This window comes from Stegodyphus dumicola, chromosome 9 (genome assembly GCF_044657685.1).
Source record: "Stegodyphus dumicola isolate Sdum_Otavi_A_Nest chromosome 9, ASM4465768v1".
NCBI classification, from domain to species: Eukaryota; Metazoa; Arthropoda; class Arachnida; order Araneae; family Eresidae; genus Stegodyphus; species Stegodyphus dumicola.
In genome coordinates, this window is record NC_140776.1 from 56,250,041 (window position 1) to 56,270,975 (window position 20,935).

The 20,935-nt window shown below is 33.9% G+C and overlaps 2 protein-coding genes across 2 annotated transcripts in view; one reads left to right on the top strand and one right to left on the bottom strand.

Annotated features, from left to right (window-relative positions):
- Nucleotides 1-20,935, top strand: part of LOC118183921 (uncharacterized) — a 158,346-nt gene that overhangs the window by 120,319 nt on the left and 17,092 nt on the right. The gene's annotated exons all lie outside the window — the stretch shown is intronic.
- Nucleotides 17,531-19,458, bottom strand: LOC146995352 (uncharacterized). Its single transcript, XM_085823462.1, has one exon. It carries the CDS (start codon nucleotides 19,244-19,246, stop codon nucleotides 18,344-18,346), a length of 903 nt encoding a protein of 300 aa, XP_085679588.1. The 5' UTR covers nucleotides 19,247-19,458; the 3' UTR covers nucleotides 17,531-18,343.

Sequence of the window (20,935 nt, forward strand, 5' to 3'; positions counted from 1 at the left end):
TTTTCTATTTCATCGACGCCATTTCATTACTATCCTCTGGCACTATCAATTGTTACTATAGATAAAAGGCTGTAGAGTATATTAGATTTGACGAAGCAGGAATCATGAAGAATGTGCAATGCCGCTGTCGGCACTCGTACTCTTGGCCTTCTATTTGCTAGACGGACATGCTTATTGATTACGCCATGGGTAAAATCCTAGTATACGGTGCAGCCTTGGCGCGATTTTGAAAATTATCGCCAACACCAAAAATGATCCAAAGAACGTCTACATATATACTATACACTATATACTATGGTTGTATATACACTATATATATAGCATATATTATGTATAACCATATATATTCTTTGAGTGATCTGTTTTATGTGTAAGTCTCTAATAAATCAGACTGGATCGCAGTTAAAGTAATAAATAGAGGAGCGTTATTCCACACAACCTTTATTGACGAACACCAAAGACGAACTGATACATATACATAATTATGACATCACAGTTTCTTTTTACAAACAAACACTACAGCCATCTATTGGATATCTAAGGATACATAATCCTAAACTTAACACTCCAGTTACAGCGGCGTTTCACATTATCTTCTCGTACAAGTACATCATCATTAATTTTAAACACGGGAGAATTCTTTGGAGTTTTTGAAAACATGACTGATCTTAATTCTTACAAATATTCTTTATAAAACCTTTCCAAAAATGCTCTAATATTAATTGCCTATGCTTCCATCTTTTAATCAATTGAGATCTTGTAGATTCTAGTTTAGATTGAGGTGAAGGTAAAACAGTCAATCTAGATCCAGTTATAAAATGAGATGGTGAAAGAGGATCAGGTTCATTTGGTTCATTGTATACATAAGTTATAGGTCTAGAATTAATAACAACTTCAACTAAAACAGTATACAGTTCTTCATAATGTAAAGAAGCTTTACCTAAGATATGTTTTAAACAAATTTTTACAGATCTTACCAAACGTTTCCAGAATCCGCTCCACCAAGGAGCACCTTCTACAATAAATTTCCATTAAAACCCATTTTTCCCAAGGAAATTTAGAACTTTTTCATCTTTACACAATTTATTAAATATTTTAATTCACGATCAGCAGTTTTAAAATTATCAGAATAAATAACTCTACAAATACCCCTACGTGCAAAACATCTACGTAAGGCTTGAATGAAACACTCTGTACTTAAATTCGATAACAATTCTAAATGGACTCCTGGAGTCACTGCACAGGTAAACAATGAAATATACACTTTTGTACCATCCTTTAAATACAAAGAGCCAGCGAAATTATGCCACTTACCTCAAATGGTTGAGCTTTCTCCACTCGGTCAGCTGGAAGAGGAGCCGATATCTCGTGTCCAGCTTTAGCATTTTTTTTTTTTTACAAAATCTACAATCATGTAACACAGATTTTACAAAACGTCTAGCTTTTAAAATCCAAAATTTACCTCTTACTTGCACTAAAGTTTCATTTACACCACTATGAAGTACCTTTTCATGACAATTCAAAATAATTAAACGAGAAAAATAATTATTTGGTAATATTATAGGCTGAATTTCATCGACATCTAATGATGATTTCACTCATCTACTTCCAAATCTTAAACAACCTTTTTCATCCATTACTGGATTTAACCCAAACAATTTGGAATTATGAGATAATGGTTTTTTTACATTTAACATCATTCAACTCTGCAAAAAAATACTCACCTTGTGATAAGATAATCCAATAACACATAGCATTACATATTTCATTTTTGGTCACAGGACCAATCACTCTATTCTGTGACTTTAAATTATTAATGACGTGACTATATGACGTGACTCTTAAAAGTTTACCTAAGTCACTAAAGTTTTCTATTTTTAACACAGGTTGTAAAGGTTGAACACTGCTAGTAACTTGAGTCACAACTCTTTCTTCAACACTATCTACTATGTTACAATGCTCGTTCGCTTTAGACCAATTTATTTCATCTTGATGAAGCCATGGAGGTCCATGCCACCACACTTGATCTACTACAAGATCACTCACTTTAACACCGCGTGTGATTTTGTCGGCCGGATTATCTGAGCCAGGACAATGATGCCACATACTCGGGGATGTTTTGTCTTGAATTTCAGACACTCGATTTTGTACGAATGTTTTCCATCGCCGTAGTGAGTTCTTTATCCAATGAAGCACAATAAGAGAACCTGTCCATAAATGAATCTTAGCTTGAGGAAAATGCACACGGACGGTAGTTACAAGACTTGCACCTAACACTGCTGCCATGAGCTCGAGTCTTGGTAAAGATAATTTTTTCAGGGGTGCCACACTGCTCTTGGCTATCACTAAACTTGCTCCAGAATATTTTAAGCTGCGGAATTTCACGTACACTGCTGATCCGTAAGCACTTTCAGATGAATCCCCAAAACAATGTAGTTCTAGTGTTTCATCTAGTGTTTCAGGCGTTTCATCAACATCACGAAAATACCACCGAGGTATCTGGATATTAGGCAGATCACATAGTTGCCTATACCATTTTTTTCCACTTGTCTTGCAATTCTGGTGGGATAATTTCATCCCAATCAACACCTTTCAGCCATAAATCCTGAAACAGAACTTTTGCTTGAATAACATATGGAGCAAGAAACCCAACAGGATCGAAGATTTTTGAAGCGGCTTTTAAAACACAACGTTTTGTTTGGTCATTTTACTGGATAAAATCAATAACGTCTTGTGCATTAAAACAGAAGATATCCTTAATTGTATCCTATTGAAGTCCAAGAATCTTTGAGGGGGAATCACAGTCAGGCAATTTAAAGCTAACGAAGTTGTCACTTGATTTATACTGTTTTTTTACAGTATCCGAATTAGAATTCCATTTGGTCAAAGTCATTGATGCCTTTTTCATTATATCATTGGCTTCATGATACAGGGGTTGGACAAAAATATGGAAACACCTTTAAAAAAACATGTTTCTTTGCTTAATATGGTGTAGGAAACCCGTTGGCATCCAAAACAGCTTGCAGTCTTCTCGGAATGGATAAATACAGTTCCTGTATGTTTGCCAAGGGAATATTATACCATTCTTCCTTCAAAACGGTGGCAAGTTCAGATAACGATGTTGGCGGTGGATAACGAGAACGCACTTTCCGTTCCAATGTAGACCACAAAGGTTCGATAATATTCAGGTCTGGCGACTGTGGTGGCCAGGGGAGATGGGACAACTCATCCTCGTGCTCAGAAAACCAGTTCTGGACAATGTGAGCTGTGTGAACAGGGGCTTTGTCGTCTTGGAAGACACCATCACCATCGGGGAACAAAGTTTGTACCATGGGATGAACTTGATCGGCCAAAATGTTCACATAAGTCTTGGCAGTCATGTGCCCTGACACAGTTATCATGGGGCTAGTAGAGAACCACGATATGACTGCCCAAACCATAACAGAACCCCGGCCATATTTCACTCTTGGCAACAAGCAGTCTGTATTATAGGCTTGAGATGGCGTTCTCCAGACGTAAACTCGGCCAGAAGTGGGAAACAATGTGAAAGAAGACTCGTCAGACCATATTACTCGCTTCCACTGCTCTATAGTTCAGGCTTTATGACTTAAACACCACCTTTTCCTGTTACGGGCATTAGCATCACTGATGAGTGGCTTCTCAATTGCAGCACGGCCAGCAATTCCCTGTTTATGAAACTCCCTTCTAATTGTTTTGGTACTCACAGGGTTCGGTAACACAATATTCATTTCAGCAGCAACTTTTGCAGCTGTGGTCTTCTTATTTTTCGTCACAATTGCCCTTAATGATCGTCTGTCACGATCACTCAGGACACACTTTCGTCCGCGCTGTGATTTAGCAGATGACGTTTTTCCACTTTTCAAATATGCGGAATAAATCTTCGATACAGTACCTCTTGAAACACTAAACACCTCGGCTACCTTGCTTACGGAAGCACCTACCATACGTGCTCCAACAATTTGCCACGTTCGAAGTCTGTTAACTCTGACATAATGCAATGACAACCTCACATAACAGTACTCCGACAACAACTGAACTGTTTAGCACATTTACGAAGTTGTATAGGTGGCGTCAGTAGTCAAAAACGCCAGCGCCACCTACATATTTCATTAAAATCAATCTTTCTTTTCAAACATACATTTCACAAGGTGTTTCCATATTTTTGTCCATCCACTGTATATCTGTATAGCTTCCTCCTCCGTATCTGATCCACAAATAAAATCGTCAACATACATGAAGTTTTCTAACATTTCTGCAGTTCTGGGATGTATGTCTTCAAATTTCTTTAAATGATGCTTAATGCAAGCGCTCAGCAAAAATGGACTTGATTTTGCTCCAAAAATTACACGACACATCCGATAAACTTGAATTCTCGGATTGCTCAAACTTGAATTCTCATCAATCCACAAAAATCGCATTGAATCTCGATCTTCAGGTGCAACAGAAATTTGCAAAAACGCTTTCTCGATATCTGACGTAAATGCAATTCGATGAAGTCGAAAATTTATTAAAACTTTCAAAAGTTCAGGAAAAAGATTTGGTCCTTGTAGTAAATTATCATTTAGATATTCATGATTTTTTTCCTTTGAAGAAGCATCATAAACAATGCGAAGTTTTGTAGAATTATGATCTTCACGGATGACAGCACGGTGAGGTATGTAGTAAGTTCATCTCCCAGATAGAGTACCAAGATCGACGTTTTCTTCCTTAAGCTGATAGTCAATCACTTCTTTATATTGCGCATAAAAGTTCAAGTTAGTTTGATTTAAATTGTTCGATCAGATTTAAGAATCGTCTTTCAGCATTCCTAAAATTGTCCCTTAAAGTCACATTCTTATCTTTCCATGGAAGTCTAACTTCGTATCTATCACCCTTTTGTGTAATCGAGTTGTTAAATACCTGTAAGGCCATTTCATTTTGTTCTGTCAGAAATATTTTTAATTCCTATAGATTCAATATCCCAAAACGATTCGACGCTTTTTAGAAGTTTCTCTTCTACACTTACGTTTAAACACGCATCATGGATTTCAAAGTCTGATGAAGAAAATTTGCCTTGTATATACCACCCAAACAAGGTTTTCATCGCTACGGCATTTCTGTTTATCCTTTTTATTTCTTCGCTTGCTATTTTCCACATAATGTCCGCGCCGATTAAAACGGAAATATGATTCATTCCATCGGCGCCGCCGCAGTCTGTCAAAGTGACGCCGAATGCTTGGAGTTTGGATTTCATTTCTACATCTGGTACCCGTATATCGGCATTTGTTATGACTGGTACTTCAATGACTTCGAGATTTATGGATTTTTCAGGGTCATTAATATTCCGGAGCGTAAATTCAACTTTCTTTCGACGCCAATGTTTCCCGTTTTTTTCACGGAAGATATGCAGATTTAAAACAGTTTCTCCTTTCACTGGTAACTGTAATTTTCTTGATAAATCTTCTCGAATTGCAGAGATTTGGCTACCGCCGTCAAGAAGACATCTCACAATACAATTCTTATTTCTGCCCTCAGCCACAGCATACACCGTTTGATCCAGTTTTGGCAGAAGAATTTTGAACAATTTCTGCCGATGTTTCGGTTTCCTTATTTTTTACACTGGAGACAGCTGATGTGGGATTTACACACACACTTTCATGATGTTTACCGCAGCACTTTTTGCAGGAAAACTGTTTGTTATTACAGTTGACAGCTAAATGTTTACATCGAAAACACAGAAAACATTTTCCTGTACGTTTCAAAATGTTGCGTTTCTCTTCAGAGTTCACCTCAGTACATTCATATTTCGTATGATCTTCTTTGTCACAAAATATACATTTGTATCCAATTGTTGATAAAGCTGAAGCAGTCGGAACTCTCGGTCTATAATTCGGATAAACTTTCGTGCGTTGTTCATTTTGACGAAAGTATGGTTTCTGATTCGTTTTCGCAGAGTTCATTAAACTTGCAGCTTCTCGACAGTTAACTTTCTTTTTTAAGAATTCTATACGTTCTTTTATATCAAATCCTGCTTCCATTTTTCGACTTCGATTAAATTCCAAATTTAATTCCTCTGGAAATTTCTGCAAAATGATAGGAAAGAGAATATTTACATAACTTCCAGAAGTAACGTTTAACGATTCTAAACTTCGAATGTTGACTTCGCATTCATCGTACAGCTTACGCAGTGCTTTAACATTTGAAATGTTCCCCACTGGTTCAAGAGATAATAATTTATTCATATGCGAAGTGATAACAACATCTTGTCTTCCAAAAACGTTCTTTCAATATTTCTATTGCGGAATCATAATTCTGGTCACTTAAAGCGAAACCGGAAATGGCAGCTAAAGCACCGCCAAGTAAGGATTTTAGGTACGCAAATTTTTCAGTTTTTCTCAATCCACTATGATTATGAATTGTATTTCCGAACTGGTTCCAGAAGTCCAACCATTTACACGAATCTCCGTAATAAGTTCCGATTTGCAAACGTGGTAACTTCACTGTTTTCGTTTCAACTGGAAGTGCAACATTAGCCGTTTCGTTCTAATGAACTGTTCTAGAAGATTCCGAATTCTTCTTAAAAAATCGTTGCATTCTTCCTCTCCATATAAAAATTTTATCCTGGTATTGTTGACTTAAGGTAATTTCATTTCCAATCTCCTCCGAAGTTACTTTCGTTTCGATTTCTGAATCTAAACTTTTCAGTTCGTTGATTTTTTCAATTAACTGTTCATACAAATCCTCGATTATTTCACTTTTCTCATTTAGCGGAATATTATTTGCTAAATTCGATTCGACTTTGGTTATCAGTTTCGTAGTTAATTGTCTTACAACCGATCGTTTCTTTTTCAAAGTTTCATTTTCGAAATTAATTCAAATTTCCATTTTCGAAATATTCAGTCTGTCGATTTTCTGGTTCGTAGTAATCCCGGTTTGCAGGCACCATAAACAAAATATGTGTAAGTCTCTAATAAATCAGACTGGATCGCAGTTAAAGTAATAAACAGAGGAGCGTTATTCCACACAACGTTTATTGACGAACACCAAAGACGAACTGATACATATACATAATTATGACATCACAGTTTCTTTTTACAAACAAACACTACCGCCATCTATTGGCAATCTAAGGATACATAAGCCTAAACTTAACACCATGGAAGCACGAGGTGAGGAGAAAGAAAAAAAAAAAGTTTATAATTACTACAAAATTTGTTTACATGGTTAATAATTACCACAAAAAGTAAATATAGACGCGAATATATGTATACACACGTATTTAAGAAATTAATAAAGCATATGTTATATATTAATATAATTTTTGCTTTGAAAAATAGGTATGCTTCAATAAAAGTGTCTTTTCCATTTCTGCCCTGAAATGTCGTTTAGTTGTAACAACCAACTTGTTATTCCAAATATTTTCAGAAATCATATTTGTTATTCGAAACGTTTTCGTGAAAAAGTACTCATCGCGTTTTTGAAAAACTGGTGGGGAAAGAAATCTACTTTTTCGAATGATTGTCAAGAAATGTTACTTCTTCCCCAGAAGGGTGAAGGTTAAACATGAAAAAATACGACTATGGTTATAAGGTATTTTCTTCCTCCTTTCTGCACGGCATCGTTGAGTAACGGTAGCACACTAGGCGCGTGTCTAAAATTCCAGGTTAGAATCCCGCCGAGGGCGTTGCTCATTTTTCATGTCTTCATTCCAAAATAACCTCTAATAATAATAATAATAATGTCGCTGCATGGTGCCCTAAAAGGGGCTTAGAACGCAAAATCTATTTTTTAATTTCGATTGTTTTTCTTTTTTAATACTATCGTTTCTTTACTTTCTTATTTCTGATTCAATAATCGGTATTTATTTTTAAATTAAAGATCACAAGTTGTCTTTCTGAGAAAAGGTTGCATTTCGCAAAAGTAATGTATCGGAAGACATTCACTTATTTAATTTATAATCAAACTATTAGAATTATATAACTAATCGTTACATTCTAGCCGTGCTGAGATATACACTTATTAAAGAATACTACGTTTAGTTCTTATATGTACACTGCTCAAAAAACTGCTTCCTATATCTCCCGTTCTACTGGACCGATTGGCGAAATTCAAAGTGCGGTTTTCATGTCTCGAAAGCCCGACTTAGGATATATATTAGATTTATATATAGCATTGTTCTAATACAGGTATTTTGACACAAAATCGGACTTTTTCTGAAAAGGCATGCCAATGGTTTTCCATATTTCTGTTCTACGGCTCAAACTATGCATGCCTACATATTAAATTTTGTAAAATGTGGTGCAAAATTTAGGGAGAAATATAAAACTTTATCTTGGCGTATTTTTTTCAGTTTGCGCCAAGAGTAATACACTTGGCGAACTTCTTAATTTACAGCAGCTATTTTCCTTTAATTTTATTTCATTGTACACGACCGGAAAAAGGTAAAGTTCATTACTTTCAAATAATTTTAACAAAATGCGTAAACTACATTGGGCGTTATTATCGCTTGTAACGAATAAACCAAATTTCAAAACCCGCCAATACATACATTCAAGCATATCTTATCTTAGGAAATTTTGAATAAAAAACTCTAATTTTTTGCAGGTGTGCCTAGAAATACATCTATTTTAAGATGATATTAAAAATTTTATAGGGTTCTAATACAAAAGCTTTTTCGAAATATTTATAAAAAATATTTAAAAATACAAATTTTAAAAATGAATCAGAAAAAACGTGCGAGTTATATTTGGATTAAGCCTAAATTTCGAATTCTTGAAGAAGGAATCAATTAAGTTTTATAGAAACAGAGATGTTAATAAACATATATCAAATTCAATTAACATTGAGAAGCTAAAATTTTTAGAACTATTTTTTTAAAATCTACTCGCGTGAGTTTTACAAAATTTTGCAGTTTGGCATAATTTGAGTCGTAGAATCGAAAAATGGAAAAACAATTGGCATGTCATTTCAGAAAAAGTCCGATTTTGTGTCAAAATACCTATATTAGAACAGTGCTATATATAAATCTAATACATATCCTAAGTAGTGCTTTCGAGACATGAAAAACGCAAGTTGAATTTCGTCAATCAGCCCAGTAGAACGGGAGATATAAAACTGTCCTTTTGGGGGGGGCGCAGTGTACGTTTTCCAAACTTTGATGTGAGATTTTTCATTAAATTCAGCTGCAACCCGATTGTCGTATATCTCTTTTTTAGTAAAATGTAATTCCAACCACAGGCTTAAATAAGGTGACCTTGGGCATTAAAATTTATTACAATACCATTTGCCAGTAATTTGATTAAATAGTTTCATCTCTTTTTATAACTGTGGAATTTTACTTATAACTTTTAGCTATATTCAACAAGCTATAAATTTTTGGATGATTTAATTAGCAACTTTGTGTATAATTTTTTATTTATTTAAAGCGTGATTAGTGTGATTTAGAGTGTTGAATTACTGCAGGAAGGATCTTATTGCAGCTGTTGATGACCATACTTACTCTGAGCCAAGAACACTGATTAAACTGACACTTGAAGAATGTACTCTTCAGCGAATGGTCTATTTCAAGCTCACTTGCATAAACCTCAGATTCGTGTTATTTATTTAACACCTTTGGTCATTGGAAATAGTATGATACCCAAAGTTTTGAAGGAGCCGTGTCACCTGTATTAGTGTGAAAGTTATATCGACTAGTTAGAAAAGAGCTATTTATATCGACCAGTTAGAAAAGAGCAACTGCACAAAACTGATTTGTGCAGTTTTGGCTGATTAATTTTATTTAGTGTTAGATTAGTTTTATATTTTCAATTTGAGTTAAACCCCAAGTAAGGTGCCTCTTGTATGCCCGAGAGGGGCCATTTTTTAATTCATTTTGAGTTGAAATAAAGGGTAATTTAACACCTCTTCGAGTTGTTACTTATACTACAACGACTTAGCGAATAGTCACTGTACAGTTCTTTAGTATTCTAACTTCGAAGGAACTCTAGTTTAGCTAGGATATTACATGTTAATTTATGCTTTCGTCGTGTGTAACATGACTAAGAGCTAATTTCCCTTAGACAGTCCTCCCCGGAGACATTCCTCTCTCAACCAGAGAGCTATTGTGGCTTTACCATACTCAAATAACCTAATCTTAGTATAACCTACAATGTGGCATCGTCAGATTTCGTATCTCGCTTACCATGCTATTACAATGTTGTCCACTGCTCTAATCTATCGTTAGATATCCTTCTAAGCATATGTGAAAGAAACCGGTGTTCTGTAATGCTTTCAGAATGTTTGGTCGACATGATATAAGAAGTATTAAATGTTTGTGCCACTCTTACTGCTACATCTTTATCTCTTACTTTTGTCATCATGCATCTACACCATCACCCAAAAATATTTTTTCATCCAAATATAAAGTCGACAGGATCTATGGCATTAGCATATAAATGATTACGTATGTGTGGACTTGATATGGACGTGTGGATTTTATACTCCGTATCTGTGGATTTTATACTCCTTGCAGTTTTATAGAATCAAAAGAAGCAGTGGCCAGCATTTCCTTTTACCTCCCTTTGTCCGATTTATACAAGGTACACTTCCCCTTGTCGTGTAAATATAATTACAAAGTTGCACTTAGATATATGTTTTTGATTAAATTAATGTTATTTTGATTGAATTACTTTTCTATATACATATAGGGATTCATTCAGATGGAGCCCAAAATAAAATGTGTTCTGTTACTTTAATTTATTGTTCAATCATTTGTTATTAATTTAATTTATTTTATCTTTTGCCATGAATCTGCTTCGTATAAAAAAATGGGAAAAAAAATAATTTCATAGTAGCATATACATCGGTGTCATTTTTTGTCAGTGTGGACTAATATCAGCGTAGGCTTACACCAATGTGAGCTTCTATCAATGTGCGCTTTTATCTGTGTGGGCTTTTGTCAATATGCGTTTTCATCGGTATGAGTATTGTCGCGTAGGCACTTATCACAGCGGGGTTTCGTCCAGTGGTCTTTTGTTTGGTCACAGCAAGAAACATTCTGTTGCAAAACGCCCAGCTGCGGTGCGATAGTTTTTCAAAAACGCGGGGTTAGGGTTGCCATAAAGTGGCAGGAAAAAAGCATGATTGCCAAATTTGGCCCAAAATTGTCCATTTAGCAATATTTGGGAACAAAATTGGTGATATGCCCTAGACGGAGCCAGAACATTCTAGAATGCATTCTCAGCGTTTTTCTCGGGAATGTTCTCGAAGGTACGCTTCTTCTCAATTTCCCAAGCTATCTATATCCTGCCTGTACGCGGAGTAGTAGTTGTCTTGAGTTCAGAGATTAGCTTGAGAGCGATCGACCGAGTCGGGAGCTGTACTCTAGTGCTTTGCCGTGAAGCTGTCTTTACTGTTATAGCTTGAATGCTGTGATGCTGATTGTTTCAGCGTGTTTAACGTAGTTTTGCAACGACTGTAAACATGTCTTTCGTACTGTACTGTATAACAGTGCTTTCTGGCAAATAAATTGTCTCGATATGATAATGCAACATCCAACAACTTTACATCTAGATAAATGCATATTAATACCTGCATTTATAATCATAATTATTACAGCAATTAATTAATAATCGTAGTGATTACATCACCAAGATTATTGATGTCAAGAAAATTCAAATTTCACATGGCGTTGACGTGAGTTGAAACGTTTCTACACTACATGAGTTGCAACTTTTCTACTTATATGAATTCAGTAAGTTATATGTGAAAATCATTCATCTATCACAAGTTCTTTTTGGTACTGAGATTACATTTTCCATAATCATATAAGAAATTAATATGCTTTTTACCTATTCTTGGGTCTATTATACCTTTTTAGGCCCCACGAGAGAACGATTGTTTAAAACCGCTAAATGCTGGGAGTCCGAATCCGGATTCGATCCTAGGTGAAAAGGGTGGCTACATGATTATCTTTCGTGGTCTTGCCTATGTTTAACGTAATTATGAAACAGTTCCTTTTAGAAAATCCAACATGAAAGCATCTTTTTCCCAAGGCAGATAGATCCTTTCCCAAGATGTGTTTTGCCATATTCAAATAACCTAACCTAACCTAACTTCTATTTTTTTTTTAATCGTTTAACTGTAACTTCAAGTTGTGAGGAATTTTCTCGCTCAAAATTTAATAGTTGATCATTCACCTTTTTTTTTTTTTTTTTTTCTGTTTCTTTCTCTCTCCCTTTTTCAATTGGTGTGTGTGTATTCGGGAAAGAAGAAAAAAGTATCCAGCCTTAACTATACCAGTCAAATCCGAGTTACTCAAAACTTATGTTTGCAATATGTATATGATCCCTTTTTCCTAAAATACAAATAAAAAATAATGTCTGCGAGAATTCTGGAATGAGAATATATGTTTGCTTTCATCGACTTTCTCCGCGTGCTTGTCTACTTAGCATAACCTCTGAACTCTAATTCTGTGAGTATATTTAGCTATGACTAAATTTGAAGAAACTAGAAACCGGTTAGAAACATAAAAGGCATCAAGCTAAGAATTTGACAAGGTACTTTTCAAAACTAACAAAAACAAACGGTTGAAGAAAGTAAGAAAAATCTTTGCTCTTCCCCAATTTGCCCTTATTCTGAAATTTCCTCTTTGTAGAAATAGAAAGCGTTTTATTTTAAAAACGTTAAATTTCAATGTTTCTGCTTTTATTTTTTCATTAATAAACGGAAATGGAAGACGCTCAGATATGATTCATCTATTAAGAATAAATGCGAAAGGAATCATATTTACTGAAAGATGTAAAATGTAATTGTACAGAAAGCGATACCAGAAAAACCTTTACTAGAAGTAATTAATACAAAATGCAGTTAGAAGTGTAGTGAGTACGAATATTTATTTCACTTAATCAAGACAGAAAAGAAACACGGCAAAGTAAAACATAAAATTAGGCAAAGCTACAACCTTGTGTTTTAAACATAAAATTAAGCAAAGCTACAACCTTGTGTTTTAAACATAAAATTAGGCAAAGCTACAACCTTGTGTTTTAAACATAAAATTAGGCAAAGCTACAACCTTGTGTTTTAAACATAAAATTAGGCAAAGCTACAACCTTGTGTTTTAAACATAAAATTAGGCAAAGCTACAACCTTGTGTTTTAAACATAAAATTAGGCAAAGCTACAACCTTGTGTTTTAAACATAAAATTAGGCAAAGCTACAACCTTGTGTTTTAAACATAAAATTAGGCAAAGCTACAACCTTGTGTTTTAAACATAAAATTAGGCAAAGCTACAACCTTGTGTTTTAAACATAAAATTAGGCAAAGCTACAACCTTGTGTTTTAAACATAAAATTAGGCAAAGCTACAACCTTGTGTTTTAAACATAAAATTAGGCAAAGCTACAACCTTGTGTTTTAAACATAAAATTAGGCAAAGCTACAACCTTGTGTTTTAAACATAAAATTAGGCAAAGCTACAACCTTGTGTTTTAAACATAAAATTAGGCAAAGCTACAACCTTGTGTTTTAAACATAAAATTAGGCAAAGCTACAACCTTGTGTTTTAAAGTAGACTTTAGTCAAGTCTCTGATGATTTCGGTACAGGTACAGGTTTCTCTTCATCAGGAGCAGAAAGCTCTGCAACGAAGGGAAAACCATAGTTGTATTTATATCCAAAAGAAGGAAAGCAAACGAGAGAACACACTTTTACAATGATTTTCACATTCGCAAAAATTTATCTTACTTAAATAATGACTTTGATTCCCAGCCATTCTTAACTCTTTTAAAATGCTATTAACTAAATTTTTCAGTTTTCTTTAATACATTTTCAGACAGGAGGCGTTACCATCTCGTTCGCTTTACTCCTTTTGAGTATAAATATAAACGTAGCAGATTTTTTTGCTTCTGATGAAAAGGGATCTGTACATGTTTACCCTCGAAATCGATAACGTCTTGGCTAAAATCTAAGTACAACGTTGTTACTTTGCCTACTTTTATATTTCACTTAATATTCGAAAAGGAAGAAAAATGTAAGATAAGATAAATCTTGGCTGCCCTGCCCCGTGAACTAAGCACACTACTGGTCCACTTCCCCTTTGGGCACTTCGTGGAGGTTCAACCTCCCCTATTACCCTTCCAGGGAAGCAGCGCACCACCTGGATACGACACCAGGCAGCACTGGTTGTTAATTGCTCCTGCCAATCGCATGGGCGAGCCCGTCGCAGGGGGCCGTTACCCAGCAAACCGGGGGGATAACCCCCCGGCTACGTATCCAACCGCTCAGGACATGCCAGACTCCGAGGTCAGCCAATAAGTGACCTTTCCCAGAGCCTTCAGAACCACCAAGTTCATAAATTTTATACCCCCCGTGGCCGAGACTGCCTAGGAAAAGATCCTAGCCAGTAGCTTCGCAGAATTCTCTACGTCGACCCCCGGGGGGGGGGGGAGAAAAATGTAAGGACACTTTTTTGCACAGCTCGATTTTATGTGAGGTAATGATGCTCACGTAATCTAAAAACATGATAAAATAGCAGAAGGAAAAGAGGCAGCGTGACCCTTTATCTCCTCACGGTGTTACACTCAGATACATTCAGAGTCAGACACTATTGATACTCCTAGAATTTTTTTCCTGCTCTTTTAATCTCTTTTCTGGCCTTTATTCCTTTGTATACTGCAATGTATTTTTGATGTAGGAATAATTTATCTCAATTTCTGGTTCCTGTTATCTCGACATATGAGAGCAAAATAACAGAATTGTAATATTATAAATAATATTGCAGCTAACATATACTACGTTAACTGACAAAAATGATTCGTAGCCCTTGGTTATTAAACGACGAATCATTGCGCAGCTTTGAATTTTCGTAAATAAATTTTCTTAAATAAAAAAAAAAAAAAAAAAAAAAGCTAACTATGTAAGGAGTTATTGCATTCTAACCACAAGATATGCTAAAGTTTATTGATGTTAATATGTCCAATTAGTTGTATAAGATCAATGGTTCGGGTTCTGCCCAGAGTGCAGCTGATTTTTCATATTTTACATTCCGAAATGTTAGCAAGTGCATCTATCAATCAAGAGATCTGTGTCTAGAATCCTAGACAGAGAGCACATGTGACTTACTTTCAAGCGCATTTAAGTTAAGTGGACATAAAACGTTTAAGTGTATAATCTTTCTTTGTTGATTTTTGTGGTCATAGTTTAAAATACATGGCATAGACTTGACACTAAAACTCAGACTTTGGACTTAAAAGGAATTCAATCAGAGATTGATAAATTCAACCAGACATACACTGTTTGATAAATTCATCAAAAAAGCATAACAAATTTTTGGAAAGTATCTTGTGTTTTCCTTAATTTTTCAAAGACACGTAACTAGCCTGCCTTACATGAGATATCCGTCAGCGATCAAGCGGTAAAACCGCTGAATTCTGATAGTTCCGACCTAAGTTCGATTAAAAGCGAACTCGCTGGCTGCATAGTCTTTTTCTTTTTGTTTGTTTGTTTTCTCCATGTTTAATGTGCACACGAGCCAATTACCATTAGAAAGTCCTCCATGAAGGCATCCCTTCCCTTAGGCAGATAGCCCTTGCGTGCTTGGCCATATCTAAATAAACCAACCCCCCCCAAAAAAAAACCTACACGAAAAATAATGATGCGCATTATTACTCCATTCTCCGTTATACGCAGTTCAATATTAATTCTTGCATTTAACAGCTTCCTTACTTTTATTACACGCAAAATATGAAGGCAAAAGTAAATAGTGCCGATCAGAAACAAGTATTTTTTTTTGCATATGTATTAAGCAACGAAAAGCATATAGTAATGATGTTTCTATATTTTATTACAGCACTGAATGTAGTTGTTATTTGAAAACATATTCTCAGCATTTCTTAGAGTTTATTTACGCATATTACTTTCGTGAAAAACTCTTCATAAGAAATTTTTCTTTCGGTTTTTAATTCATCAGATAATTTTCTAAACTACTATGACTTTCCTTTTTGGAGTCTTAATAAAAAAAATATCTTTGAAGAAGGCAGATCTGTTAGATTGCGTGAAAACAAGCAATTTGGCCAAAGGATAGAAACATAAAATTTTTAGTGTACAAAAATTTGCTGTTAGCTTTACTTTTGGCTTAGCTAACTTGGTGCACTAATTGACTTAATTCACTGTACTTCAAATGAAACTACACTTCAAAGAATTTCAATTGTAAAAAAAATAAGACATGTTAAGCCTAGCACCACTTACACATTTAAATTAATGATAAATCTATAACTATTGCATGCAGATTGACAAAAGGCATAAAACCTTAGCCTAAAAATAAGAACAACATAATTTTAAAGCAAAAAAGGCCCAAATTAGAACATACAAGAATAAAAACAGAGCTCATCAAATCGGGTAACATAGCCATAACGAGCCTGTATATATATGCATATATCAGTCGGTATATATATGCATATATATACCGGCTGATATATATATATATAGCTGATTGAAACCAAAAAGGGATGTCCACAACCAGATGTTTTAAGTAGTCCCATCTCTCTCTATATATATAGTACCATCTCTATGTATATCTCTGTATATATATGTACGTTTGATGCAACGTGACCGATTGAAGCAAAAAAGGCTGATGCACAACTAGATGTTATAGCAGAAATATATATGCGGAATTTTCTTTTCTATAACTAATCGTTTTTGAGTTATATGTTTATTTGCATATGAACGTGGCACGTACGTACGTACAGACGTCACGAAACAAATCCCTTCTGAATCCAGTTTGAATTCATGTTACAATCCGTTTTGGAAAATGAGTCCTTTATTCTGTCCATATGTACAGATGTCACAAAAAAAAAAAAAAAAAAAAAAAAAAAAAAAAAAAAAGGAGAGAGAGAGAGAAAGGAAAAAAAAGAAAAAAAAAAATTCTTCGAATGGATTTGAGAGCTGTTAAAATGGATGTTTTCTTTGAAATATGATACCCAAAATTTTTCGCTATTACAGTAAACCTTTACTTCGCACGCGGAAGAAAAAATTACTTCACCAAAAATAATCAAATGTAATTTACTTTTTGTACACACTGTGTAGCTTGCTAACAAAATAAAACTAGCATAGAAATTCTGCTTCTTCGCCGACAATAGTTTCTCCAAATATATTTAGAAGATTTAGAAGTTTGTTAGGTTGCCTATTATATTTCTTAAACCTCGTCACAAAATATTTCAAAAATTACCTTTTGCATAACTGCAAGTACGTTTTTCCTTATTCTGGATAAGTAATAATATACTTCAAAATGTAAAATTACTTATGTAGCCTGTATCAGGCTATTTCCTTTATATAACTCTTTTAAAATAGCCACTAGCGTTTTGTCAGGGGTCTGTGATATCATTACTGCCATCTGCAAGATTATTATTTAAACAAGAATACTGGAAATTTAGCCCTCTATACCCTTGGAGATTTTTAATTCCGAATATTGCTTCGAAATTATTTTAAAATTAGTTCTAACTTAAATAAAACAAATAAATAAAATAATTAACTTTAAAAAATATATAATGGGCAATAAATGAGTATTTCATTATGAAACAAAGAGAAAATTTAATTTTACAGAAACATAATCAATTTCACAATGATATGAAACTTAAATAATAGATATGTCTTCAAACAGTACCAAATTCAATAGAAATTCAGAATCGATAGTAGCATAATTGTAATGAATGGAAAGTAATCATAAAAGAATGTACAAGTATGTAAACATTATACAAAATTAATGTAACATTATACAATGTAAATGTAAACATTATACGGGGAAATATCAATATTAACTCTAAAATAAATTATTTAGGGAAATATATATTTCATCAAGAAATTTTCTGGATAAAAAGTTTTTTTTTTAACTTTGTTAGCCTACTTTTGAAGTCTAGCGGTCTTTACAAAATGCAGGATAGAAAAGGTTCTTACACACTCTCAGAGTATATAAATATTTTAACATTTTACTCAGTTATGAATGCTATCATTCATAAAATACATATGTTTGCCTTCTTAATTTGTAATTTATCCATATTTTGTCTAATAGCAGGTTGAAATTTGATGTATTTGAAAGGAACTGGAATAGTCTACTTAATCAAATAAGAGGTTTTGCGGGACAAAAAAGGTGTATAAATAATTTCAAATAGTTTTACAGTGCGATATTTTTTTTAATAATTAGAATTATGTGCAAAAAAGAACACCTATTAAGATATAATTTATAGTTATAGAATTTTCGTGCTTCATTAACTGAGTAAAAATAAAACGATGAAAGAAAACTTTTCTAGCGTATGGTTCAAATGTGGTAGAGGTAAATATTAGCTTCAGAGCAAAGTCACTTATAACTAAATTTAAAACCACTGACCCATAGCATTTAAATCCACAGGCATCGCTAAACTTAACAAAACAGCATTTGATTGTCTTGTTACATCGTAAACACAACGAAAATTTTCTCTTGTCTTGTTATGGCACACGGCACAATCAATATTCTTGTAAACAGGACCATCAGGCCATTGGACAGGATCCACATAGGATTTACACTTCCTTCTAGTTGTCATATTTTTCCACGATGGTGGACAATTGGTCACCATTCCTGAAACACACTGACGTATACCATTAGTAACACCTTCTGGTCTTTGGAACAACAAATAACACTCATAAAATTTCCATTCTTCAGTTCCATTCATTTTCCAAACACCCCACTGCCGCTCACTTTCCACAAATGTGAGATTTTGCAAAACATCTTGTGGAAATATGCATTTATTTGGGCACACAGTTTTCACTTGCCATTCAACAAGTTCTTCGACTTTTTCATCATTACATAATCCACAATAATAATTCTTATATGTTACACCTTCTTTGGGATTTGTCACAGGCAAAGCTCCTATGATGTCACTGGATTCACCACTTATGTATTGCCGCTCCATACACTTCTCTTTGATGTGTTCATGGCCAATCCACGAATTTTTGCATGTGTCTACCATCCAGAAATACTTATTCTCACCATGGACGAATATGCAATGATTAGTAAACCGTCTTTTGATAGCTATTCTAAATGTTCTGTATGGTGCATCTAGGCAGCAATCGTTGTAAATTAAAGAGCACTTGCTGTCGCAGAAACAATAAGAAGTGCTAAACCCAGCAGGATTTTCGCATGAATTGAACTCGCACACTGGTATAAGTTTACGATATTCTGCTGTCACCAAACATATCCAAATGGCAATGAAGACTAAAATAAATTCATGAATGTTCATCTTTCACGTTTGTAAGTGTAAGCGCTAGCACAAAAGATCATAATCTAAGCTACATTTCCCAACATTTCTTTCCATCGAATAATATCCTAAACTTCAAAAAATAACAAAAATTTATCTTTATGAAGTATAAAAAAGTAAAGAAAACAAAGACTTTAGATGATTGCTCCTATTTAAAAGCAGAAAACAAATGCACAGTTTCAACCATAGAAACGGATGTTAGCTAATCACAGCTTCCGTTTGATAGGAGAAACCGCGGAAAATCTGGTCTAACAGCTTGTTTTTGCTTTGCTTCATCACAAATGTTTTACAGTATTTTTTTCTTAGTGTAAATGGTACAGCGTTATTAAGAAACGAATTTGTGCTCTGTTCAATTAGCATTGTATAAACGTCACAGGGTATTTGTTCGTCTCGTAAAAATGCTTACGATAATAATAGCTTCTTATCATTTAGCAGCCATTTCGCTATTATGGGGCTGCAAGCTGCGGTGTAAAATTTATTAAGGATTTAAATATGTTTAGAGGATGTGTAATTTTATTTTAATCTGAATTTTTAATAATGTGGTATTTATTAACCATTTAATCCTATTTCGCTTTTATGTAATTTTATTTTTCCTAAATTTTTATAGTATAGAATTTAACAGAGATTAAAATTATTAACGGATATATAATTTTATTTTAATTTGACTTTCTAATAACATAGATAACGAGAAAAAAACATATAATTTTAATGGAAATCTCTGCTCATAGTTTTTCTATACAGTTTTTCTTTAGTTCTAAGACGCCATTCATTATAAGACGCATCTTCATTTCAGTACCACCAGTAGAAAAAAAAATCTGATGTGTACACCACAAGACTTCCTTGTACTGAATATTAAATTATACGCATTTTTTCTTGCATTTCATTTAAACTTATTGGATTTAATTAAATCTACTTCAAAAGCGCATAAACCACAATAGAATAAATGCATTCTTTATGATTCACTCTAGTATTTGTTTACCATAGCGACACTCTGGCGATAGATTCACTTAACAGTATTATATTTCGTTCATATTATAACTCATAATGCACACAATTTATATCATTTAAAGAACAGAATTATCTAATCGTTGCCACATGTTCTATTCAAATACTATTATAAAGCTAGAACGATGTATAAAAGAAATTAAGCAAACAAAACAAAAAAGAAACAGTTTTTCACAGACGATTGAGTATTTCTCATTCAATTAATTCAGTTCTCACTTCGTGAGAAGGCAAAAAATACATAAAAACTCAAAATATCTATATTACAAATTACGAATTAAATCTTAAACACTTATTTCCTCGAAAAAATTCCAGAAAGGATTAAGCATGATTTAATTGGCAATAATAAATGAATGCGTTATATTTGTTGTTGCGAAGCTAAGTTTCTCTAGATTGGCAACAAATCTACTAGTGTGCTGTTTCAAATGTAAACAATCAATGGCCGCCATAAAAAAAAAGGCTTAGCGGCACTTAAATAACTTTAAAATTGTTGATAATTCTAAACATATTGCATACAGATTTACTAAAGGCATAAAAACCTTAACCGGAAGATAAAAAAAAAACATAATTCAATCATTTTTAAAGCAAAAAATGTACAATTTACAAACGCATACGAGTAAAGAAACTGAGATCACTGAGCCGGGTAACAGAGTGGATATATATATAAAT

Excerpts from the sequence above, each read along its gene's own strand:
- LOC146995352 (XM_085823462.1), bottom strand. The coding sequence starts at position 19,246 with ATGAACATTCATGAATTTATTTTAGTCTTCATTGCCATTTGGATATGT.